Raw genomic sequence first — 27,089 nt, forward strand, 5'->3', positions numbered from 1 at the left:
TATTATTTTAAAAACTCAAACAAAAATAATAGAAATAAATTACATAATTATAAAATAACCACATTTCCACCTGAGTAAATGTAGCTAGTTACTGCCCACCTGTGTTTAAATAAAAGAAATGAAGGAATAAAAACCATAAACTGTAACAATCGGGGAAAGTTTAATTCAACCTTAGGTGCACTCAAGAATATCCTCAGCTTGGTCGTTAGCGCCCCCTGCGGCATGCAGCGGTACTGTAGCTCCAGCCGCGGTCTCTGCTGGTTGATTCAGTCCGCCGTAGCTCTGCCGACTGGAGGGATGTGACCCCGGAAAAGGACGCCCTGCTAATACAACAACACCCCATTCAAACAGATCACACAAGAAAGTAAAGCTGGACCAGGAGGGGTGAGCTGTCGTTTACTTGACGGGTATTAGTTTGTCAAGGGGGTTATTTTTTCTAGTTTGAACCGCGGTGCTCGGACGTGTAGCGGCGGCACCTGGATGTTGTTTCCCTCCGCTGGAACTTCATTCAGGCTTTTGTCTGGGGCATGCTAGGCGAGCTAGCTTGGTTGGTTAGCTCTGCGGCTCGGCTTTGGTTCCCTCCAATTAAAATGTCAGTTTATATTAAAACATAGAGGACTTATAACTGGCTAGGGCTCATGCTTATATGCGTTACAATAATGGTTCTAGCTCTGAAACGGTTCGGGGATATCGGTAAACGGTTTGCTGCTTGCTAATGGAGCTACAGTTTAACTGTCTACGTCCCGCAACATGATTTCTAAGCAGCACTAATATGCTTTAAAAAAGCAATTTAGGCTTCCTGAAGCTGTGACTTTTCAATTTCTGTCCACAAACATTAATAGAAAGTACATTTTCTCTAAATTATATTAGATTTCAATTGACAGTAACTGCAGTATATATTATGAATTCCTACATGTTACAACAGATATCCACAAGGCAACCTTGATGTTGTAAATACACCTCAATATTTAATGTTTTTTTTACCCTTAAGTTAGTGCCACAAATACCCCCTTTTAAGAGGTTTTCTATTTTTGAATGCAGCCACAGATCCATTGTGCTGCCCTGCCTTTTAGAGTGTCTGCTGCACCCCCCACTCCCCGGTATCTGACAGCCCTTTTAGTGGCAAAGCTGGCTCCCTGTTGGCAGCAGGACATTGATGAGTGCTGCAGCCAGCAGGTGTCAGGCCTTGGTCATGGGCAAACACACAGAATCCCCCTGGCAACTGGCACACTTGGTCGTGTACCACAGCATGTTAAGCCTCTCTTAGTTTGCACATTCTCTTAGCTGTTTAGATTTTGCGGAAAGATTAGGACCACTTGCCTCCTTATACCCCATGAGGGGTCATCATCAGCTGCCTGCATGCGGCCGATACTGGAAGGGGAACGGCCGATTAATCTCCGCGATCACTTGCTCCTTTTTTGGTCCAAGTCTTGCTACCCACATCCAGCATGTCATCATCTCACACTTGACGTTTTCACAAAATCACTTAGCAAATCTTTTGAATAATTTTAATCAATCACCCTCATATTTTTTATATATTTTTCTCCCCCTTTTCTCATTTCCAGATATCCTTGTTTCCTTGTCTCTTATTCACAGGCACTTACATTAAATTGTTCCCGGAACATAGAACATATATATAGCTGTTTGTAATCAGTATTTTCTGCCTTGCTTTGATGCTGGCGCTTTTGAAAATTGTGCTGCTGCACCCCCCATGGGACCAGCTTAAGGCAGCAGCTTCTGTTTCAGGTCCTTTGAGGGACCCTGAGGAGTGAGAATAGATGCTCTGTGATCATAGACCAGATGAGATGTTCTTTTTTTTTCTTTTTTCTTTTTTTTTTTCCCACAGGGTTTCAATGGAGTTTGGAAATGTATGGAAATAGTCTAGAATTTTAATTAAGCATCAGCTAGTTTCTGGGTTTGAGAAGTACGGAAATGGTATCTTCATCTTAGGCATCTGTCAACTTATCTATTCAAGTTTGTTGAGTTCTGCCAAATTATTTGAATTCACGCATTGCATGACGATGACAAAACATGACCCACTTATCACTGATGTTTTCACAATCTAGTTCATCACCATTGTCCCAAATACTGTCACTATTGTTGTAAGGCCCCTGCCTGAGCAGAGATGCCTGCGATACAACCAGCAGGTCCTTGTCGGACCCTTTCTAGCCTCTGGTGTCTGCTTGGCACGCTCGTGGTGTCGGAGGACCAAAACTGGTTTGACCTCATAAACGTGTTTCGAGTTCCAGGTTAATGACTTACTATCTGGGCTTAACTTGTGTTGTCTTGACTTGATGTGAATGTTCAGATGAGAATTTAATCGAAAAATGAATGAGTGCTTGGGTCTAGAACAGTGGTTCTTAACCTGGGTCCGATCGAACCCCAGGGTTTCGATGAGTCGGTATCAGGGGTTCGGCGGAGCCTCTGCCGCGGAGGTAAAGACACACTTGTGTAAAGTCGTGATGACGCGCCGCTTTGCCATCACTTGCTGCAGAGGATCACGTTACATTGCTTAGCCAATCAGTGCTGCGGAGGAGCACTGATTGAAGGAGCTCCACTCTCAGCATGGATTTGAACTTGTGTCTTTAATTACTTCAGCAAAACTCCCCGTTTTTACCAAATTCTGTAGCTTTCTGTGTACTTCTAAATCTGCTCCTTAGTCGCATCTTTTCGGGGTTGGTACTGCCTCTAGTGGCGTGGGGGTGGTAACACAATTACATTACTAACTCAGAATACCGCAAAGTCTTTATTATTAATTTTTCATTCTCTTAAGAATGTAGAGCTAATTAAATGATCTAAACAAGACCTTAAAGTGGTTCCAGTTTCTCTCGATGGCCAACCTGTTGAAACTGTGGCACATTTTAAATACCTAGCAAAGTTGAGCTGGACAGTCAGCTCAACTTTGCTGAAAACACTGACTATATTTTGAAGAACTCTTCTCAGAGACTCTACCTTTTAAGAAGACTTAGTGATCTTGTCTATGTCTTTATGATCTTTGGGGGGAAAAAATCATTTTATTTATCACTACAGAAGGGTTCAGTGAATGCGCATATGAAACTGGTGGGCTCGGTACCTCAAAAAGATTAAGAACCACTGATCTAGAGTAAGACTGGGCATTTATTGTATCATTTATTATTTATTATAATGGTATTTTTGGAAAATGTTCTTGTCATAATGATAATTTTGATTCATCATTATCTTTATAAATTCCAATTAATGATGTTAAAGTTAAACAAAACCTGGCAGCATTTATGGGTAATGTTATTTTTTCTTTTTTTCCCCCACTATTTATCCTACTGGAGCATCAATAAAGATCACTAAAATATGATTAAATGCTGTTACTGTGTGCAGTTTAGTGATGTCGATAAATCACACTTTTTCTAACTAACTGACATCCTGAAAAAGACAAATTTAAATAGAAGTGTTTTTCAAGGGCAGTATTTGTTTTTGTTGCACTATGAATGCTGTGCCATAGAATTACTTAATTTATCACCATCTTAATTCATTTCACATTATTGCTCCAAAATATTGTGATAAAATTCTCATTCCATATCACCCACACTTGGTCTAGAGATTATTATAAATGTTTTTTGGAAGAGGGATAAGCAATTCATTGCTCTGAAGTAATTGATGTGAGAAATCCAAATGTTTCATCCCTTAAATTTTATGTTGTGTTGTTGGCAAATACAAATATGTGCTTTAGGGAAATGTTATTGTCATGTATTTAGCCTTAGATAGTTCATATTTTAAATTAGCAGTAACATCTTAAATATGTATTATTCAATGAAGAAAGAGTCTTCTAATATATTTACATATTTATTAGAGTTAATGAAGACACCGACTGCGCCAGTTTTTTCCCCCCTCTAATTTCTGCGTTCGTTCATGAACAGCTGATTGCATAAACACTGCCTGTATTTAGAGATGAAGATTCGTGTCAGAGATTTCGTGGCACGTGTTGTCCAGAGGCCCCTAAAAGCAATTAAGTCTTTCTCCACCCATAACGAAAAAAGCAGCTCCAAAGCATAGAGTTTCAATCTATGCCTGACTGCGGGGATTATGATCGGGTCGGGTGAGTGCAGAAGAGCTCAAATGCGTCCCCTTCTGTCCACAACACATTCTCCCAAAATGAATCATTCAGATCTTCACTGGTGCATTTAAGACGGACCTGAACAGGGAGGCATCTTTAATTCATTTGAAGATTTCAAATCCATCGTGGCGTGTTTCACCGTTCCTGTAACCCGGAGTAGTATGACATTTGATAAAAATAATTTTTCCAGCTCTGGCTCAGTTAGGGAAAAGAAAATGGCGTGAAAAATAACTTCTGCAATACATCTCTATGCGTCTAATTTAGTTCTCTGTCTGTCACTGTCTATCTCTCTATCTATCATTTATCTGTCTATATCCGTCTGCTTTCTCTTTCTTTTTTTCACAAATATTGCTCCAGAAATGATTAAGAATCGATTCTGTAGGCAGGTGTGCTTTGTACAAAAAGAGGTGAGTTTGGGAGAAACACTGACCGATTAGTTGATTGTGATCTGTGGCAGCCAGAATTTTAAGCTATTCTTTTGATTCAAATAATGCTTTAAGTTCATTAAAAATAATAAAAACAAAAAAGGTATCAATAATAACAAATTGGCTTAAGCTAGATTTAATAGACCAGGCTTATGACACAAATCAGTATCGGTGATGTTTGCTGTTAAAAATGTATTGTAGGGACAGATTTTACTTGTTAAAATGTTTTATTAATAAAACCATTGACTGAAAAGTGAGCAAGATATGACGAGATGTTGGGTGTGTGTGTGTGTGTGTGTGTGTGTGTGTGTGTGTGTGTGTGTGTGTGTGTGTGTGTGTGTGTACCTGCAGTGGCACAGCTGCTCTGCAGAACCAGGGCAGGCTGATCAGCTGGCAGCCACACCAGCCTCATGGCCTACTAATGTTTCTCACACATTTGCTCAGGACGTTGGAGCAGCTCATGATTGAATTCAGGTTATTTTTCGCTCTCAGTTTTTCCTATCTGTTCAAGCCATCAAACTGTTCGAGTCGTATTGCAGGACTCGTGCTTGCTGTTGGAATGTGATTTGTAAACCGGATGTTTCGTGTCGTACGAGCATCATGCAACGAACCGGGGTGGGTGCGACTGTTTCTGTGCTCTCCGACGGACTCTGGCCTTCTTGACCTTCTGTAGATGTGTGAGCATATCACGTTGCATAATGTGTACCCTTGTTGCACTTTGTGGCATGTCTGGAATCTGAAATGTTTTTGAGAATTGATCTTTGTCACTTTTTAGAAATGACAATTGATACTTTTGGTAATGGATGGACCATTTGATTGTTTGACCGTAACTGGACGATATTCAAATAAGGAGAATCAAAAATCATGTGCTGTTGTTAAAGCAGCCAGTAATTGTTGGAAACAGCACATCTTCACTGTGAAAAGTTTTCAAAGTTATGATTAAAAATGACTCGCATAACATTTTTATCTTTTTGCTTTAACAGTAGAAAGTCCTTTTGACTACACTGTTCATAAATCAGAGCCCCATAAACAGAAATACTGCTGTAGTTAAAATGACTCAAAGTTTTCTACTTTTACTGTCATTAAGATGTTTAGGAGAAAATCAAAGGAGGCAAAGACAATTGGGGATGCTATTTTCTCCAGTCTCTTATCAATGTTCAACGCCACCTCTGTATAACTTCTCTGATTGCGTTTAGGCTTTTAACTTGGTACGGTCCGGGTATCCGTATCAAAACAGTGAGGTTTTAAAAAGCTACAGTTTCAGAACCGCTATAAGCTTCTTTCATGGAGTTCCTTTGGTTTAAAGTCTTTTATAATTATTTTGCCAGGGAAAACTCGAAGTGAGCAGGATTTTGTTTGCTTACATCTCCTTACGCAGTCCTGCCCCCGCCCCCACATGTTGCTGCACACTACCAGAATTGTAGCTCAATTAACTATCATTTAAAGGAAAGTAGGGCTGTGCAAATAACAAAATGTATGATTTAATTTTGATTCTGGCTCCAAAAGATTACAAATATAATTTTTTTTTCCAAATCTCAGTAATTGGATTTTATGTTGTTATTTTGGCCACTTCCAAAGACTGGACCCATGGACCCAAAAACAAGAGGAACAACAGATTAAAACGGTAAAGGCACAAGAGTGTCAAATGACCAGTAGTTGCTCTGACAGTACAGTTGTTTAGCCACCAATAAAAGAAAGCAAAAGTTCGCTTCTTTCAAGGTTTCCACCAGAAGACTTGCTAAGCCGTGTGGTTGGGTGTCAGGGCAGTCATTCATCCAGCAGCTCGTAGTGTTTTTGAGTAAAAAAAAAAAAGAAGCTTAAAGTTGACAGAAAATTTGAAAATATCACTTAATAATCATGTGTTACTGAAAGATTGGAAGATTAACACCTGAACACCAACTATGAAGCATTAAGAAATGCAAATATTTTAAAAAGACTTAAATAAATAAGCAATGTGTAGCCTGGCAGGGGCACAAGTAAAGCCTGGTGGGCCGCCAGGCTTATAATGTCCTGTCTTGGTATCACTCTGAATTCATATGTGGACTCAGATCATCAACACCTGATGTGTTGGATTCGGTGTTCAATGGTGTATGCAACACCACAAATCTGTTCAAACTAATCTAGTTTGAAGTTAAACTCTACTCTTCCAACCTGTAGATGACTGGATTTGATGGAACATGTTATGCCTAATTTAACATGTAGGTATATATTTTTTCTGCAAATCTGGCCTATTGTGAATATTGCTCATGCCTTCTTTCATCCAGTCTGTCATAGAGTGTAATGGATTTGGAAACAGCTTACAGCCTGTTGCAAAACCTTGAGCCGAGGTAGGCTATATTTAGCACGTGGGAGAAGGGTCTTTAATTAAAAGTTAGCGAGGTCCACTCTTGGGACATTAACATATATTGCTCTGTGTTGTTACGTCAAAATGAGCATTATAACAGTCTAACTCCCGTAGTATCCGTAGAATTAGGACATTTTCCTTTAAAGCCACAAATCTGTGCTTTTAACGTCAAATTTTGACATTCATTATAGTGACGGGGGAAAAAATAAAAAGGTTTGTCATTTATAATATGAAGTAAATTGCTAAAAATATGTCTTTTTTTTTTTTAGGACGAAATCATAATTGTTACATCCTTGAAGATTAGATTAAAAGAATTGTATTATTACAATTCTTAGCCTGGTTTAGCAGCCCCCTGATATCCTAACTGATTGATATAAATTCTCTGTCCAACATCACAACTCTTTACAAGAGCCCAGCGCTGGTACAGAGAAAGCAAGGAGGGGTGTGTCTCAGGGGGATTAGACCTGGATCAGCATTAAAGAAAGCCTTTGATTATGTCTGGAATATTACCCGGTTTGAGTCGAGGCAGGCTGAGTGTCCCTCGAGGGATTAATGCAGAGCCAGCCCACCGCTACATGCTAACCTCGGGAACACACAAAGGAATCTGACAGGATCCTGATTGGGGTACTTGAAGGGTTGGAAGACGTGAAATATAGCACCAAGCTCCTGGAAGGCTACACAGCCCTGTGGTTTGGGTTTAAATGTTGCTCTTAAATTTGTACAAAGTAGCTTATCTAGTCTGACTAAAATGGTAGATCTGCAATTATTTTAAATTTGCACACTTCTCAGTTTGTATCTTCCGGATTTTTATATGTGCATGTAAATAATTACTCACTATAGACTGTTTGGATCATAATTACAGTCTTTGTCAATTTTGTAATGAAATTTCTTATTTTGCAGTCATAACATCAACTTTATTGAAGGGCATAATATTGACATGGCTCTTCCATAAACGTGACCTAACACTTGTCATGATCATGGACTCCTCACAAATGTTTATGACTGATATTAAGAATTAAAGTCAGTAACTAATAACACACTTAATGCAAAGTTGACATTATTTAAAATGTTTTGACAACTTGGCATTAACAAAGACGCATATTTATTTGTAAGGACAACTGGATGCTAACCAAGAAATCATAATCTGTCATAAATGCGTCATGATGGGTGTTACTTATGGTCTCATGACAACCAAAGTTAAAACTAACAACAGATTACAGGACAATGCAATAGCAACACATAAAGCTACATAACTTTTTAAAGTCGTCTCATTAATACCTGTTTGGACTAGGCCTGTCACGATAATACATTTCTCTGGATGATAAATGATCCCAATAATGTTGTTTTTGAGACCGTTTTAAATATCATTACATTAAGAATGATAATTTTATCATTATTGATAATTATTTATTTGTCTTAAATAAACCTTCTGTGTAGCACATTTAACATCTAACTGGAAGATACTTTAAATATCCAACATAACAACCAAAACCTGTAAATAAAAACCACTTACAACTGGAATCATAAATAAAATAGATTATAATGTGTCTGCAAGCAAAATTGCCCTTCAAATAATGTTAATCATGGGAATGAAAATGATCAAGCTCATTTTTAGTTTGTCATGTAATTGATTGATTAGTTGCTTATTGTAACAGGCTTAAATAAAATGTTACCCACCTTTCTCCTCAATTAGGGACAGTCTGGTCCAAGATTGAAAGAACTGGTTAAAGTAAAAATAAAGCAAGCTTATGTATTTGGAGGAAACGTTTTCTAAAGGCAGTGCTTCCTTCAATAGATGTCCTCTGCTCATTTGGATCAGTAGCTCAGAACAATATGTAATGTATATAAAAAAAAAAACCTTGGAGCTGAGCTTATTCTCCATCACATCACAGGAAGAGGCAGCTTTTTTTGTCTTCTTTGTGTTTGCGGTACTCATCACGTTTCTGATGACACATCTCTACAGTCATGCAGTACTTCTAATTTTGTCCAAACATTCTTATATTGTGCTTTTGTTGCCCTTGTTTTATTTACAAGGCTACAAGCAATACACACATGTCTGTGTATTGCTGTGAAAGGATGACACTTTTAGGGTTGGCTAAAAATAAAACCTGAAGCACTCAAAGCAGAGTCCTGCATGGATATGATGCTAAATATGGATTTTCAAGCTTCAAAAGCAAACCTCTCTGGGTTTGCAAAGCCTTGTCATAATAGCAATGTGTTTATTTATACTGCAAGTGATTTGGGAATGAAGTGCTCCCAGGTTCAAACAAACTCATAGAAACCATTGTCAAGACAGGAAAATATTTATCTGTTGGTACTCAAGGTAAATATTTGTGAAAAGCCTTAAATTCAGCTTAATTCTGCAGTAGCACAGTGTAACAAAGAATTAAAATCCAGACTTTAATTTAAGCCTATGCATTCAGTAAGAAAAAAATCCATTTTGAGAAATATCTACTTATTTTTATTAAATCAGACTAAAACACTTTGTACAAACTGCTTTTGTCAACTGGACAGCACTTTGTTTGCACCTGCAACATTTCACAAGATTGACAAAATGGCCTCAAACTGTTGTGACAGTAAAAAGTATTTAACATTCATCAGTCTGTCACCAAAAACCAACATTGCTGTAAAAGTTAAACTTCTCCTTCATCACAGGAGTTGAATTGTTGTAAACTTTACTGCTGAACCACCTCATAGATGCATGTAACCACAGCTTGAACTGTAAAAAAAAAAAAAAAAAAAAAAACCTGTGAAAAATCTGTTCAAACATCTACAGTAACAATCTCAGTTTTTGTGTTTTGCAAAACATTATCAGTTAGTTTTTATCAAAAATGGGCCGATTTGTACCATAATCATTTGAAATGTTGCACAACACATGAAAAGTGTGCTGTCTTCAACATTTTAGGTGGATGTTGCAGACGGGGAGCACTCAAAACCAAATTAACCAGTAATTGTTTTTCATAAGGTTCACAGGAATTGTAACACAACTCATTTAAAAAAAAAAAACTATTATTTCCTACTGCAGATTTTTTATTTTTATCCCATTGAATAAATGTATTCAAATTCCAAGTTGTACTTTCCTAATTTTTGCATTGTGGTATAATATCACTACAATGAAATCTAAATATGATTTAAGAGTTTTTAGAAGAAGTCAATAAGTAAGTGCTGTAGAATCACCTCTCTAAAGATCTTATCTCAAGACGGCTCCTTTAGCTGAGTAACCACAGTCTCCGCTCATCTTTTGTCCCGTTACTTGGAGTGACCGTCTGATTCACACCTCTGAGGAAGACGTTTTGATGCTCCTGAGTTTCACTCCGTCTCCACGCCGCACATCTCTTTGCTCGGCATGCGAGCTCTTCAATTTGTCTGAGGCTCAGAGACATGATCAAAAGCGTCACGGAGGCTGATCTAAAGACGCTGCCGCCACCAGCACCCCCCTCCATACACGATCCGCCAGCATCCTCCCTTCATCTCTACCCCCACCCAAACTCGTTCACCCACCACCACCAATCCCCTGAAGGTTTCCTGAGCAGCTAAACTGACGCCAGAGAGCTCTCCATCTTTTTATGTCTGTCTGTCTTTGAGTCTAAAAAAGCGTGATCAGCCTCAAGGTTGAGGCGAATAAGCGACTCTGTTGGTCGCTTGTTAGTTCACTGTGTCGTACGCGACAAAAGTCTACCGAAGGTTGCTCCGGTTATAGACGTTGTAGCTAGTTGTATGAGCTCCAGCTGCTCTGATCTGGTTGATTTCACTGCCTCACTTTGACAACTAAGTGGCCAGCAGGACCCCCACTCTTCCTCTCTCTGGTGGGTTCTGGAAAAGAGGGCTGATCAGCCGGCTCCTCAATTAAATATAACCCAACATCAAACGACCTGTCAGCATGCGTTAGCGGCCCTTTGTTCAGATAAGAGGCCAAAATAAATTGCCAGAACTATCATCATTTTCTGTGGTTTGCTCAGGCTTTTTATACGAGATATTCTTTGGGGAGAGAAAATCCTGACATGCATAGTGATGTGCTCTCTTTCTACATCAGTTTTTGTATTTAACGGGTTTATTTGCATGTTTCGGTTTTTCAATTAGCAGATTTAAGCTGGATATCCAGCAGCGCTCATTGTTGGTGCATTGTGAGATTTAATGCGACAGCAACCGACCTTGATGCGTACAGCGATCACAGCGTAACTTCTCCCTTTTTTTATCACCCACTTTAGATTTGGCAGCTTCTTTTTATCGCCTGCTTTCACCTCCTCCGTCTGTTTTTTTTTTTCTTTTTTCCTCTCCACTCCTTTTTCCCTATATTCTGCGTCTCTGCAGACTGGCTGTGAAAATAGGTCAGAGGCAGAAGTGAGATCTGTGCGAAAACTACCTCGCAATATTAATGAAGTGGTGAGGCGCCAAACCTGCGCTGCACTGTGACCGTAGTGAAAGATAAGAGTCCGTCCAAAGAGGTCAGACGGGATGTATGCAGAGGCTTTCATGTGGTCACACTCCGGTTTATGCATACATGTGTGGGTGCTTTGGCTATTTTTTAAATAACTTTTTGTCCAGCCCCTGTAAATCAGAATTTAAAGCAGAATGTGTTAAAAAAAAAAAAAAAAAAAATGAGAAAGGTGAACTAGAACCACCAGATGTAAAATATTATCTACAGGAAAGGAACAGTAGCCGAAAGTTGTGATCTCATGTAGCCTGACTTTGTGGCTGAACCCCCCCCCCGCCCCCCACAATTTAATATTTTTAACTCGCACCGTTAATGTACATTAGATGTGTTTCAGAATTTGTGTAACGCTGCTGGTTTTTGTGTCACCAGAGCCACAGGAGCAGAGGGGATGAACCGCGAGGAGGCGCCGGCGAAGTCTCCTGAAGACATGTACATCCAGCATAAAGTGCGGGTCCTGCTCATGCTCAAGAAAATGGGTTCAAATGTGAGTATGGTGACCGGACCAGCAGGCTGGTTTTCACATTTTAGGTGCAGGATAAGGACAAATGGGCTCCTATTCCTCTGCCATATACTGGCATATAGTATCTCATTAAATATTCATAGCATTTTTTTAAACTTTTGTCACATTATATTCACAAACTTGGGGGGATTTTACGTCTGTCAAACCAAAACTAGTGTGGAAGGAAAATGATAAATCATTTTCAAAATTATTTACCAGTAAAAATCTAAAAAGCGTGATGTGCCTTTGGAGAAGTCACCTAAAGGTCTAGCTACATCTAATTTAATCTCAGTATAAATTCAGATGTTCTGTGAAGGCTTCAGATCTTTCCTAGAGAACAAGAAGCATCATGAAGACCAATGAACACGGCAGACAGAGAGTAAAATGTAGAGAAGTTTAAAGCTGTTGGGTTATAAAACCGTTTGCCAAGTTATGAGTCTGTCATAGAGCCCTGTTCAAGCCATCCGTACGTCATATGAAATCAAAGAGGATAGTGAAAAACCCTACAAAGACATGGCCAGGTAAGGGTAGCATTATTCAGAAATGCAGCTAAAACGTTTGATGTCAACTCTAGAGGAGCTGCAGAAACCTACAGTTCAGGTGGGAAAGTATGTGGAAATTAGAAATATAAATTATACATGCCATAAATCTGGTCATTATGGCAGAAGAGCAGTAAGAAAATCACCGTTGAAAGAAAGCAACATGGTAAATGCATGGAAGAAGCGTCTCGTCTCCTAAAGCAAAACACTTTGATGAGAACTACAACTGGCACTCCGCCCTAAGATCATCCCATGATGGGACACGATGGTGGCAGCATCGTGATATTTGGATATGCTGTGGAAGCTGGTTAGAGTTAAAGGAAAGATGGATGAAGCTAAATACTGAAAAATCTTGAAAAATGACCAATTGGAAGTGGCAAAAGATTTGACTGGTTGTGATCGTAATTGTAGCATTTTGTAGTTGGTCAACACAGTAAATGTCATCGAAATGCACTGAAATGTGTGATTGTAATGTGACAAAACGTGAAAAGAGGTTTGAATACTTAAGGATGCTGTATTTCCAGCTCTGCATGGCATACACCAACAGAAACCTCTTTAACTCAGTGACACGAAGAAACAAGACTGCAGAGTGAAAATACATGCAAATGTTTCTGACTATGAAATGTCTGAAGAAAAGAAAGAGGCAGAGCAAAAATATTACCTTGAGAAAATTGATTTTCAGAGTTGTTGTATAATTATTATTATTGAGCAAAGCAGCAGGATGCAGGTCAGTGGGATCAGAGTTTCTGCCTGTTTGTTCTTGTTTTAGGCTTCATAAAGCAGCTCTGTTTACTCTTTCTCAGCTTACACAGAGCGAAGAAGCTTTTCTCCGGAGTTACGCAGGTGTGGTCCACAGTCAGATGAGCCAGCTACCACAGCACAATATAGACCAGGGTAAGGCTGGAACACACACACTTCATAAAGTCAATAATAATTGTGTCCGGATGTTTTTTCTTTTTAAATGTTTATGTTTTGGGATTTTTTTACCCCCTCTGCGGTGTAATCCTAACATTGCCGCTCTGACATGCTGCAGAGCTGCTGCTCTGGTTAATCTGAAAACAAGGGAAAATCCCTCCACACACCTCATTCTCAAAGAGTGCACAGCTCAGCAGACCAGACGCGCTCCCTGACTGTGCATGGGAACCATCCAGCCGCCCACCACAGCTTTGAGATTTCTCGGCCAGCAAACGCCACGCATCGCTGGAAACAAGTGACTCACCCTCAGCAAGAGCGAAACACTCGTCGCTGTCATTTCTGTCTTCCTCGATCAGAAAGTGCTTTACTCTGTAAACCAGGGGTCACCAACTCCAGTCCTCAAGGGCTACCATCCTGCAACTTTTAGATTCACCTCTGCTCCAAAATGTCTGAATTCCCTCACCAGCATTCATTCCTCTCTGCAATAGGCTGGAAACAAGCAGTTTATTTGATCCAGGTGTGTTTGAGCAGAGGCGCATCTAAAAGTTACAGGATGGTAGCCCTCGAGGACTGGAGTTGGTGACCCCTGCTGGAAACCAAATCAGCACTCAGGTCTGCCGTTTTTGCTTCATGAACATTCATTCTTTTTCACAGTAGTCCACTAGAGTGCGCTGTTGAGCTTTTTCTCCCGCCCACTGGCTGCTTGAGGTTAAACCACAAGATGGCGCTGCATTAAAGCAACAGTGTAAGTGCAGCGGCACTGCAGTTGTCCAGCAGAGAACTGTAGATATTTTTGTTCTGCTGGATTTCCAGTCCAGTAATCGAGTATTAGGCAGCAGCCTGCTGTGTCTCAGGTCCTGCTTTCCTGTTCATGACGTTCACACCTTCAGGGCTTCAGGGGGCGTTGGAAACACAAAATTGCCTGCAACGTCTTAAAGTGTTAGGTTGGTGTCCTTGCCTATGTCCTTTCTCTGTAATGACGAAATCAGTACCAGAGAGAAGTGGAAATAATCTCTCTTTTTTATACTCCTATAAGAGATGCAGTTAAGGCTGTGCAGGTTTCATTACAGCCTCACATTTGTTCATTAACCAGCAGAACGTGAAGCATGGCATCATTTAAGGAGGTTTATAGCATCTATAATAGCCTCATCAGTGATTCATTCACAAACATTCTGCCGTCTTTGCTTTGTCAATACAGTGGAGTCATTTCTTATAAGTTATGTAGTGATTGGAAGAGGTGAAAGGTGCTTCATACATACTGTTCTTCATACATTAGAGAATAGATGCGTTGAACATCCTCCGTGCGCCCATGAATTATTCGTGGTCCAGAACTGGTCCGAGGTATTGTGATTAGGTATTTACACACACGCTGGACAGGTAATCCGTTTCTAAATATTCAAGGCTGCACAAAGGATGAGGTGTTTCGGTGTGTGTTGGCAAGCCTGAGTGTGTTTGATGGGATTTTCTTCTTCCATTTACACCTTCTAATAATAACAGTACGATAAACTTTAAACTGAATTTTACTGATGAGTTCAAACGTTAGACGGAGCGAACCATTCTGTCATGGTTTTAGTTTCTGGTGTTGGTTCATGTTGTCATACGCAGCAGCTGCTCCATCAATATGCTTCTGCTTCAGTCCAGCAGCAGGGTGTTTTGTTTCTGACGGCGCATCAGTGGTCTGTTAGAAAATAACAAGGCTGTTAGCCGTAGAGCGCCCAGATGTTGCCCAGTGTTGTACATAAAAATGTTTGGTGTTAAAATAGACTGATAATTTTGACCTGAAATTGGTTGTTTGTTGTTTTTCTTTTTCTACCTGAGATGCTTGAACTCTGCGTTCCTCATTCTGATGGGATTAATGGCCATCGTTTTGGGGAGTGGGCAGCTCCCCAAGTGAACTTCGACCTCTCCTTAAAACTTTAAGGAGCGATTTTAGCTGCTCCATAAACAAAATGAATTGCAGTGTTAACCTTGAGGGCAAGACTGTTGCACATCTCTAACTTCTGCATTGTTACAGTAACATCACAAGCATCTGTTGCTGCAGTGAGTGACGGTTAATCAGCTAATTTGAATGAAATCCATATTTAATCAGAATGTCGCTGATCCAACTGGCCAAGCTGATGTATGTAATTAAGGAATCAGATGCCGCAACTGAAGAAGAGAGATGAGACATTGTGTTATAGTAACAAAACACTTTATATCACATTTGTCAGCACCAGTATTGTTTATTATAAAGCAAAAATAATGTTTTATTTTCACTTCACTCACCGTGAGCAACCTAAGCACGTCAAAACAATCATGGTGGATAAATTACCTGCTGCAGTGATGAAGTTTGTCAAGTTTTAAAACTTCCTTTCAAAGATGAGTCTTTCCAGCTGGGTGGTGATGAACAGAAGGTTTACGGTTTCACATAGAAGCACATTGTGATGCTTGAATGTCAGACATGAATTTATTTTAAGCTGCTGAAGGCACTTCGTGAAACTAAACACATCTGTCTACCAGGATTATCTGAGGAAAAAATGTCTGAGGGAACATTTAGATGAGAAGCTCAGCTCATGTTTGATTATTTTAACACTTAGCAGTTGTGCGCTAAACTGCTACAGAGTGCATCAGTTTCCCAGCTGCCTATTTTTGGTACAGTAGAATATAAACATGCTTTGTTGTCAATCAGGTGTCACAGCAGGAACTTAAGGTAAGTGGGAGCATTCATATTCACACAAAAGTCCAACAATATAGAAATAGAAATAAGACTGTGCTGTACGGAGAAATTTACAACACAAGAAAGATAATACTGCCAAGTTTGTTTTTTTTTTAAATGCCGTACTCAGATTAATAGTGATGTGCAGCTGAGTAAAGTAATTTAGAGAAGAAAAAACTATAGTATTTACAAGAAGTGTAAAAACTGCAAATTACAGAAACAACGTTATTTGAAACGAGAAAACGGCAATAAACTGCAACCCAGACTTAATTTGAATGATGCATGGAAATGTTGTTGTATCAATGACTTTATTTCATCTGGATTTAATATTGTAAAAAAATTTTTTATATATATTTCAAGTTGATCTAAAGCAGTAACCAAATGATTATTTTCAATTCCACTTTTGTATGATTTTAACTCATTTCAACTGGTTTTTTTTAAACTCCAATTTATCTCAGGGATTTTATTTTTTTGGGATGCAGTTAATGGCAGCATCATTATCATATAGGCCTGTCATGATAACAAATTTTGCTGAGCAATTGATTGTCTACAAAATCATTGCGATAAACGATAATATTGTTTCTAGACCTTCTGACACTGATTTAATGGAAATTATGTAATAATGCATGTGATTTCCTGCCATATATAGATACACTTTATTTTCAAAAGAACACAACACTGGAACTCATAAACTAAATAAACAAAACAACCAAAAATAAAATGGATTCTCAGTCTCCATTAACAAAAATCGTACTTGAATAAAAACTAAACAACAATCCCAAACAGCTGACATGGCGCAACCCAAAATCCAGTGGACATCGGAGATGATATGTGGAAACAACATTAATATTTATTCAACATTTCGAGAAAGAATATAGAAATGACAAGGGGAGGAGTTGGAGCCAAATTGCTACCGCACTTGATAAACCCGGTAACTTTTCAGCTGTTCTTCGTTAACATGACAAATAGGTTATAATGATTTTCATTCAGTCAGGATTTTACGCTGACGCTACATGCATCACAGGTAGATTCTAGTAAAGCATTGATTAATGCCTGGTTTTAAAATTAGTTAACTGGACTTGTAGCCATTATTTTGTGCCCATGTGACTGGACACCACATGGCATGACGAACCCGATCGAACCGTTCGTTATACCTAGGATTTCTGTCGGCTTATGTGTCTCTCATGTTTTGAAAATGGGCCGACAATCGGCCCGTGTAGTGTGAGCTGGACATTACACTAAGGAAATGAGGAAGGGAGGGCCAGTGGAGAGCACCGGAGCTGAGCCTTTTTTCATTCAGTGTCATCACAGAAAGAAAAAAAGACAGGAAGAGACGATAAAACCGATAATTAAAATGAGGTCGATAGGTTTAATTTATCATGTGATCGCGACAGGCCTATTATCATATAAAAATAAACTAAAATGCAATTGTTTTAGATCTTTAGAGGTTATAAAATAGGTTATTGTGATACATTACACTTCCTCTAATAACATTAGTTGATATAGGAGATCAATTAACAGTTTTAATTTTGATTAATAGAGAACTAGTTCATGTTGGTTCCTGTCAGGTCTGAGGAGCTGCAGCTTCTTTTTGCAGCAGTTTTGCAGAGTTAAAAAAAAAACAAAAACAAATGAACGCATTGAGACAGGATCCCCTCTTAGCACAGTCAAGGAGTCCCAGGAATAATCTGATGATTTTGAAATTTACAATTGAGGGAAATATGATGGGAATATTTGTATTTTCTTAATCTGTGCAGAAATGTAATTTCTCCCCTGTTCCAATCAGTCATTCCCTCGATGATGAAAAGTCAGCTGTCGTGCTGTTTATAGGTCACTTCATTTGCATCTAGGATTATTTTAATTGGCTCATTAGCATAAATGCAAAAAGTGAGAAAAAAAAAAAGTTTAGCGGATTTTAATTAAAGCCAAGGAGGATTTATCAGCTAAGGCGCAGCACTGAGATTTTCTTTATTCAGCTGTCTTGTTCTGAATTCTTAATGCTTTGGCCTTGCAGGACCCCGTAGTCTTTGTATGAACACTGTTATTATGTTGGGAAGAGCATGAACCCATTAAGTGAGGCTTGTTTTAGTGTAAATTAGTTCATTCTTGACTCGTGTGACTGTGTTGTTTAGTTTTTTTTTTTTTTTTTTAAGTGGATTAAGACACAAAGAAACAGAAATACTGTTGCGCAGTGGTGACTGCGTTTCCTTTGTATTCTGACTGCTGGTGCTCTTAATTAACCGTTTTAATTACGGCTTTGCGGTATTTACTTTTCATTTAAACACACAAAGGCAACAGTTGTAGAATCTGTGTTGTCTCGCAGAACGAGGCCACTGGTTTCTCTCTTAAGGAAACCAGTGGCCTCCAGTGGAGGGCTTCTGCGAATGAGAGGCGAGGAAAAGTTGCCAGAGAAACCTCAGTTATCCATGGAAACAAGAGTTTCCTTCAGGGATCTGAGGTTGCTCTATAAACTGAGAGAATGCTAATTGTTGTCAGACTGCACTGCTAAATCTTTAGTACAAGATGATTTCATGTGTGGTGGTTTCACTTAATTTAATTATTTCAGTTGAAGATTAAAATGAACACTAATGCAATCATGTTGAATTAACTTTGTAACCTTTAAATGGCTTAAATAAAAGATCTGAAATTTGGCAGCTTCAGTTTAATAATTTTGATGCAAAATCATGACAAAAGTCATTTCAAGGCGTCTTCTGAAACAATTATCATTCAGTGAGATGAAATGTTTTCCATTACTGAAAAATGACAGAATTAGACGCATCTAAAATCTGAAATTAGGTGTATGTGCAGCATTTGTTTGGGAATTTGTGGATTTTATCTGTAGTGTTACACACCTCAACCACTTTCTAATATCTGAAATTTACAAAAACTTGAGAAAACACTTAATTGCCAAAAGATGCACCTGTAGCTTAAAAAAAATACTTCTGCATCAACATTTGAAAGGTTCAGGCCATTCTGTTCGACTTCTTTAGCAATTCTGTTAGCAAAAATAGGATTTTTTTATTTTATTTTATTTATTTTTTTACCTTTTTACAGACTATAAACCAAGGGGAACAGATTAAAAGTTTATACTTCTTGCTCTCTGCTCCTCTTCATTCATGATATCTTTTAGTTGTTACAGGAACTATTCATATTTATTATTGAGTGAATTAAATAAAAATGAAGCTAAACCTGAAGACAAGGTTTTTCATCTTAAATGTAAAATGTACATATATATTTTTAACAGTTTTGGCTTAATTACTGCTTTGTGTTCTTTCAGCAAATGACCTTTTTTTCCTGACTTCATTACTTCAGCTAACAATTAATATTAACAATTAATTAAACTAAAATAGTTTACGTTTTTGTTTTTTTTTGTTTTTTTTCCAATAATCGATTAACTGTTTTCAGCCCAAACCTTTGGATACTGAGTGTTGAACCTCACACAACCCGTCCCTACAGCCTTTCTAACGCCGCTGTTCTCAGCGCCTTTGTCCCCTCAGCCGACCCTGCACAGATCGTGACCTTAAATGTTGTTGGTGCTGCACCACTGCAACACCAGAGCCATCAATCCAGACGCTTCTCTGCTCCCCCCCGTCTAGAAAGACGAGCAGAAAGCGCTTCATTCCTCTCACTTCAAACAGGCTCCCTTTGAGCTTAATAAAAGATTTCTTCTCCTCGGAGGTTTCGCCGAAGCTTTCATGTAGCTTTTTTTTTTTTAATTTCAAGCAAGCCAAATATTGATTTATGCTGCCTCAGAAGTGTAGAGGAGGCCTGCATGTTCAGGTTGTTCCTGATTATGCTGTCCTGAAACGGGGATATCGGTAAAAATGATCCACTCTTTGATCTTGTATAGAATTTTTCTTAATAGAAAATTTAAGAAATTAAATTCTTTAGCTGCATCTCTTTTTAAATATCTGGTTCAGTGAACAAGACTGTTCAGCTCTAGATGTTGATAGAAATAATGATTCCTGTAATGACTCTGGGTCATTTTCTTTTTCTTCTTCTACAGAGGGATTTGTAGAGAACATATCAGTTAAAGACATACTGCTGCTGCTGCTTCTTCTTTTTTTTTTTTCGAGCAAATCGACCCTCGCAGGTCTTTGTGTTCACCTCCGTCTGTGAGGCGGAGGTAAAGAGCGGTTCAGCCTGAGGCAGATGGGAAGGCGAGAGAACGGCTGGAAGCAGAGCTGCATCAAAGCTCACCAACAACGGAGCCGCCCGCTCGTGCGCAGCGGCCCCGGCGCAGCCCGATTCTTATCTGCTGCTAGGCAACAGCGTTGAGGGACCTGACGTTTCCATCTCAGTGGCTAGAGCTTGTTGCCGTGTGCGTTCTCCGAGAGCGTGTGTTGGTATCAGGGCGAGGTCCGAACATGACTCTCAGGCGCTTGTGTTCAGATTTAGCTCGGCCTCTGGGGGTATTTTGAGAGAATATCTGTTGGTTTCTGGCTCGCGTTGCTCTGTGCCCTTGGCCTGAACCGTCTGTTACGGGGAGGAGAAATCTTTCACGCAAACACCGTGCAGTTCAGATGGTGTTTATGTCCGTCAATCTGCAGCGTTCCTACGGCAACTTTTAACTTGGTTTCTGTATTTTTTCAGGACTGGATAAGGTTGGAAAAAAGAAAATAAGGAATCAGGAAAAGTTCTGGTTTTCCAGGCTTTGTGCCCTTCCTTCTGTCCATCCTTCCTTGGTTCCTTCCATAGTCCCTCTCTTCTTCTATCCTTTCTTTTCTTTCTTTACAATGTTCCTTTTCCTTCCCTTCTTCTGTCCTCCCTACTTGTTATCCTAACTTGTTCCTTTGTGTCGTACCTCAATTCCTTCCTTCATTTTTGTCCTTGCATCCTTCAGTCCTTCCTTCTTTCCTTGGCCTAATATTGGTTGCTGTGCTGCAGCATGACCTTGTTGGAGCTGTATTTAGTTGTGCAGCAGTGAAGGTGACGGATGTGTCCAGGTGCAAAATTGTCTCCATTTTGAATTGTTCCAGATTAAATTCTTTCAAAAGAAAACAATTTGACGCACAATAACACACAAAAGTAGTCTAGTCTTGTAGATTCTGTCTGGTCCTCCTTTATTTGCATGCATCGTTCCCATTCAGAAGAGAAAAAGACATCCTCCCCCTATAGATTTAACCTTGCTGTTGTTCTAAAATGTACTGAATGTATCCTAGGATAAATGTTCTCTGAAAGCAACACCCAAGTGAAACACAAACTTGCTTGTAGGATCTGTTGTGTCTAATGAAGATGATCCTCTCTTTGTGCCAAAGAGAGGATCGAGGCTCACAGTCTCTTGGCCTACTTTCAAATCACTAATGATTAAACCTAACAGGCACTCCTCAAAGCTGCTGTGAAAGTGTTGTTTTTTTTTTCTTTTTTATGCTAGCAAAAAAAAGGTTGCTGTCAGAACTGCTTCCTAGCCTTTTGAAAAGGTGTTGATCTTGGTGTTAAACATGCTTGAGACTGTAAGGTGTGTTTTTACAGCACAGGATGGTGGTGATAGTAGTCTATCGCACTCAAGCATGATTTCTCCTTCATTTTATTCCTTTTAATGACCAGAAGCACAAGATATCTGTGTATGTTTTCTTCAGATACTGAGCCAGGTGTGTAAAAAGTATCAAAACAGTTTTCTTTTTTCAAAGGATTTTTAAACCACTCATTTCTCCTAAGTTAATGTCTAGATCAAGCGACTGCAACCTTTACACTCCAAAAAGCCATTTTTGCCCTTAGTTCAGCTCTGGAAATGTCACTTATAATTTCTGATAAATATGTTACTGGAAATGTTTCATTTTTTTTAAAAGAACCACCCTTTTAGTTTTATGTCATCAAAATAAAGAAAGACAATAATTTTATAAATTGTGGATTGAGATATTTTCTTCAATAGCATGTTCCTTTATTAAAATCATGTAAATTAAAGAAAACATATAGGGAAAAAAATTTAAACGAAAATGTAAATTTAATTCAGTTATTGTGGTAAAAGCTGTCCTTGTTGTAGATGTATAAAAAAGAGCCATTAGTGGCCCCAGAGCCGTAGGCTGCAGACCCCTGGTCTAGACACAGAAGAGCTGAAATTGACAATTATTTGAATTTGATATGAAGGAACAGCTGCACATTTAAATTGGCAGTAAATGTTAAGTCCTGGTATTTAAAGACTTTCTGGAGAGGAAAGCTGCTCAAACAGATCTGCTGTACTCCATATAAGTATTTTAATTAGTTGACAAACTACTAATGAATCACTTGTTTCTAAATAAAAACCAGCAGACGGGGTTTTATTGTGTATTTGACAGAACTCATAAGTCACATAAACACCAAGGAGGCTGTAATTATAAGCTAGCGTAGCACAAAGGGAAGAAATACTAGCATGTCACGCCTGCGAGTCGACTCTAAACGATGCTTAATGGTGATAATATCGGCTGGTTTTGGTATCAGGCAGCCTTACGCCTCAGGCTGCCTCAGTGGAGGAGATTGAATGGCAGCGAAGCTCCAGATCTGGGTGTTATCAGGACACTGCTGTCAGCAGCCCACTCAGAGCGTCGCCACGGCCGCGTCAGACGACCGAGCGGCTTTACGCTGCAAGTGTATCCAGCAAGACAAGAGTTTACCCGCGTCCACCGAGCCGACGTTCACAGTGGGACGTTTCCTTCAGCTTCGCCGTTCACAGCTGACTGGATTTATAAGAACCCACGTTTCACGTGTCGAACTAGAGTTGGTGTTTGAGCCGTGGGTGTCAGAATGGAAAACAAAAGACGCTTGAGCTTCTTCACATAATGTTACAAAATGTTGTACAATCACTCTGTGTCCTGTCTCCCACTTTTTCTCTGCTCTCTTTAATGTATAATTTACAAGATAACCAGCCTGTAACCGAATGAGGAGAACTGATTATTAGTGAACGTTGTTAAACACGTCTGGCAGATTTAGATTTAAAATGTTCTTTTAAGTTTATTTCTGATCAGCAATATGAAAGGCTCCCTTTGAAACAAAATTGTTGAAAATATATATATAAAAAAAGACTTGTACCCTTAAAAATACCATTTTTGTTGGGAATGACACCCACCTTCTAAAGAGTAGACAGGCTTTAGTTTTCACTGGTATTTTCAGACTCGTAGGGCTGTAAATATTTAGTTAAATAAATATTTTTGGCCCACAATGTCCATGTTTGAAGGACTACATTGTTTTTGTGCAGCATAACTTTAAATGATTCATGGAAAATTTGCCTATTCATAGATGTTTTTGTAGAACGTATCTAAAATGTTTAAAAGAAAATGCAGCTTTGGAAGCTGAAATGCTACTTAACACTTAGCACAATCCAGATGCACCACTCATTTTCCTTGACACTGATTGGCTGAACCTTCAAGAGCAAAAATAAGCACAACCTTAGATATTAAACTGTTTCCATTTTTAGTACTAACTGTGTTTGAACTACTAAAACAGGCCGTTGCAAGGACTGTAGATCAGCTCTCAAGTATTAGTGATTTTCAGTGAGTACCTGAGAGAGGCTTCTAAAGTAAATGCATACATGAATCATTTAGAGAGAATATTTTCATTTTTGCTGCAGCTAGAACAGCATGTCATGAATGCTCAGGCTAGTTAGCATAGCCACCGATGACGGCAGATAAACAGTTTTCCTGTAACGGTCTGTTTCTCCACCATTAGCACCAGGAGTACATGAGAGTGATTGACAGCGCTAAGACTCTCCTCCTGACTCTGATTGGTGGTTTTTGACTGAGAGCTGTGCATATCTTCACATGGCAATAGAAGACAAGGACAAAAATGGAGGAGATTGATCTTTTCACAGATTATGTCTGACTATACTGCCACAACACTTTAAACCAATTTTTTTTTTTTAAAAAAAGCTTTTTTTTTCTTTTAATGAAACATTACATACTGCAGCTTTAAGCCAAATAAAATCTAAAATACTGCAGTTTACACAAGAAGAAGAAGAACATGAATATATGATGAAACTGCACTAGTTGCATTTTACAGATGCCCGTTTTAAAGCAGAAGGCCTGTTGCATTTCACTTGTCTCACACTCTGCTTCGAAGGTCAAAGTCTCTGATCGACACACTGGGAAATGAGATGGAATCACTTCCTCTCTGAATCATTTATCTTTTATTACAAAAGGAAACTCTCCAACCTGCTTTAAATGCTTTCCTCATTTCCTCTGAACATGTTTTCTTTTTTTTTCTTTTCGTATCCCAGGTGCGGAGGACGTGGTGATGGCGTTCTCACGGTCAGAGACAGAAGACCGACGACAGTGACCCAGGCCTCTCTCCACCTCTTCCCGAACAAACACACCCGCTGTCCCGCCCTGCGCATGATTCACAACATCCAACTCCACAAACACACACACCACCGATGAGCTCAGGAGAAGAGGGGCGCCTGCAGGAGGCAGAGGAGGAGGAGGAGACGCGGCGTTCGCCTCCTACATCCTGCCCCTTCCTCGCCTACTGACGGCACCCGGGATGCACTCGAGCGGGTCACTGTGGGCCGCGGCCTTGGCAAATAAGGCAATCTGTGAACACACTCGCAAATTGGGTAATTGTCGGTTTCGGTTTTCTTTTTTATTTCCTGTGGCGGCATCGAGGGTTGATTTTTGTTCGGTTCTGTCCGCGTCAAGGTGTTGGGCAGCGTCACGTCTGCTGCGGTCACCGAGGCGGACCTTCTCGACAGCTGACCCGAAGGCGAAGAGAAGTGATAATTGATGGTGTTAGAGGAGACATTTGACAAGTATTTCTGCTTTTAAAAGCCCTGCCGTTAGTTTTGGGTTTTGGCTGTTGTGTGTTGTTTTGTTAACGAGGGGCCTCGTTTTGTAAAAAAGAAAAAGAAAAAAAAAACTTTCAGCAGATTTAAAGTTACAACCGTGTCTCAGGATCCGGTAGAAAGTCTCCCCGGTGGAGTCCAGCTTTAGTATTTACCACTTCATCTCATTCGGTCACTCATAGGATGAAGCTGGTGTGAAAACATTAAATAAGGAATAACTACTTAAAAAAAAAAAAAAAACGGCTGCATATGACCGCATCAGTGTTTGAAGAGATTTTCTGCTTCCTTTAGGATGGTTTTAAATTTAATTAACTCTCCACTCCGGACTGTGGCCTGATTACGAGGCTCACATTTTAGTTGCAGGACCCAGATGAACTCATTCAGCGACGCATCGATCCCTGACCCCTCGTCTGCCGCTTTGGTCGGCTTCGGCCGTGCTCTGCAGCGACGGGCGCAGCTGGTTCTCGTTTGTTTTCTAATTGGAAATCGCAAAGAAGAAAAACAGCGACGCTTTACTGAATCGTGGTTTGAACCGTAGGATTTCTGACAAGGTATCGACAGGCCGATTGATCAGAGTGCGAGTATCAATCGTTCATGTTTAGTTCACGGCGTAACAAGTGCCGGATCAATCGACGCTATTTATGAAGGAGAAACGCCTGAAGGTCTTTGTTTAAATCTGGATATGTGCATGAGGCCCCATTTATTATTCATCTTTCTGCTGCTTTCTTTATTCTTGTCAGTGTTTATTTTTAATCATAAGCGATTGATCAGAAATCAGAGACACTACCAGACGTTATCGAATCAAACATGAAACACAGGTGTAAACATCCTTTCTGCTTGTTTTTTTCTTTTTTCCACTCATTGTGACGAGTAAAACTTTAATAGTTTTTTTTTTTTTATTGTACGTTTAGCTGGAAACTAGGAAGAATGAATTCCATGTGCCAATTTAAACAAACAAAACAAAAAAAAAAAAAACGAGCTGGTGGTGTGATTTATTGTTTCCTGAGTTGACAATATTGTTTTCACTAAATCAGGAATTAATTTAACCAGCAAGCAGCGACTCTTTTTTTTTTTTTACACTAAATTCACACAAACTCTAACTTTAACTACTTGTAATCAAACCCATGACGCCAAACATTACAACTGTGTGCTGTTTTGTTTTGTTTTTTTTAACCGTACTGTATCTGTTGCACTATTATCAGCGGGATATTTGTTTTTAAAAATAGAAAATAAGAAAACGTTTTAATATCTAGGACAAAGATTATTTGTTTGATTTACTGCGGGGTGAAAAATATGTTTGTAAATGTGTTTTTATTTGTCATTTACAAAAAAAAACAAGTTAAATCTTTAATTGATGCAGCTGGACTTAGAAAAAAAAAAAAGATTTGTGTCTCAACAGGCATATTTCTTAACAACGTGCTGATTTATTTAATTTTGTTTTAAGATGTTTTAAAGCCAAGCATGTCTGCTTTGTGGTTTCTCATGTTTATTCAGCCTTGTCACGATGACCATTGTTTGTACATTGTTGGTATTTGTGGAAGCTATCAGCTTCTTAGAAATGTTTTTGTTGTTGTTGTTGTTGGCGGTAAGTTCAAACTGAATGTTTCCAACAATCATTGCAATGTAAACAGCCAACAGGTCTGTCTGTATTTTTATGTTTACTTTATTATAAAACATTCTTTATTTGTCTCTATGCATTTTTTTTTCTAAGGTGTCTTACTGTACATTGTTCCCATCAGGGCTGAACTGCAGCCTTGGATCAAGTTGTGAATGTGTGTGTGTGTGTGCGTGTGTGTGTGTGAGAGAGAGAGAGATCCTCATTGAACTTAAAATCTCCCCGTTTTGATTTTCAGCATGCTGTTAACTTGAGGGCAGGATTGTGTATCTTACTGTGACCGGATGTTGCTTAATTGTCTATTTTTTTTTGGTGTTTTTATTTTGTTGCCTTGTATTTTATTTGCCTTCCCAGTCTACATCAATTAGTTGGTTTCTTTTTGGTTTCGTATGGCTGCTGACCATACTGCCCTAATGCTTCCAAATCCAACTGAACCATTAAAGAACTTTAAAAAAGCTAAACTTTCCACTTTATTTTTTTTCTCTAAGAAAACAAGCTTTTAGGGTGGAATAAGTATGCTTATCCTATGCCTGGAAAAAGTATTAAAAATAACTTTTCACCACAAACATTTCTTTTAACGAGGAATTCAGGTATAAGCAAAAACTACTTTGTCCCAAAGGGAAATCAAATTTAGTTGTAACTGACAGCATCCAAGTATCTTCAGAGTCGTGGATTCTGATACTGTGGGCAGATCTCTGGTAGCAGTCAGTCTTGCAACAAATCTGAAGAACCCTCTGACTGAAGACACTGTTTCTGTATGAAAATTTAATTACATACTAACAGCAA

General features: G+C 39.1%; 1 protein-coding gene across 1 annotated transcript; it reads left to right on the forward strand.

Annotated features, from left to right (window-relative positions):
• The first annotated feature begins 212 nt into the window (after positions 1 to 212).
• Positions 213 to 26,764, forward strand: ctnnbip1 (catenin, beta interacting protein 1). The gene is made up of 4 exons (XM_014985867.2): positions 213 to 384; positions 11,661 to 11,775; positions 13,133 to 13,223; positions 24,128 to 26,764. The coding sequence occupies exons 2-4, from the start codon at positions 11,680 to 11,682 to the stop codon at positions 24,184 to 24,186; spliced, it is 246 nt and encodes an 81-aa protein (XP_014841353.1). The 5' UTR covers positions 213 to 384; positions 11,661 to 11,679; the 3' UTR covers positions 24,187 to 26,764.
• Positions 26,765 to 27,089: the final 325 nt, after the last annotated feature.

Source organism: Poecilia mexicana, unplaced genomic scaffold (assembly GCF_051168715.1).
Source record: "Poecilia mexicana isolate PSO_F unplaced genomic scaffold, ASM5116871v1 scaffold_7, whole genome shotgun sequence".
Taxonomy (NCBI): domain Eukaryota; kingdom Metazoa; phylum Chordata; class Actinopteri; order Cyprinodontiformes; family Poeciliidae; genus Poecilia; species Poecilia mexicana.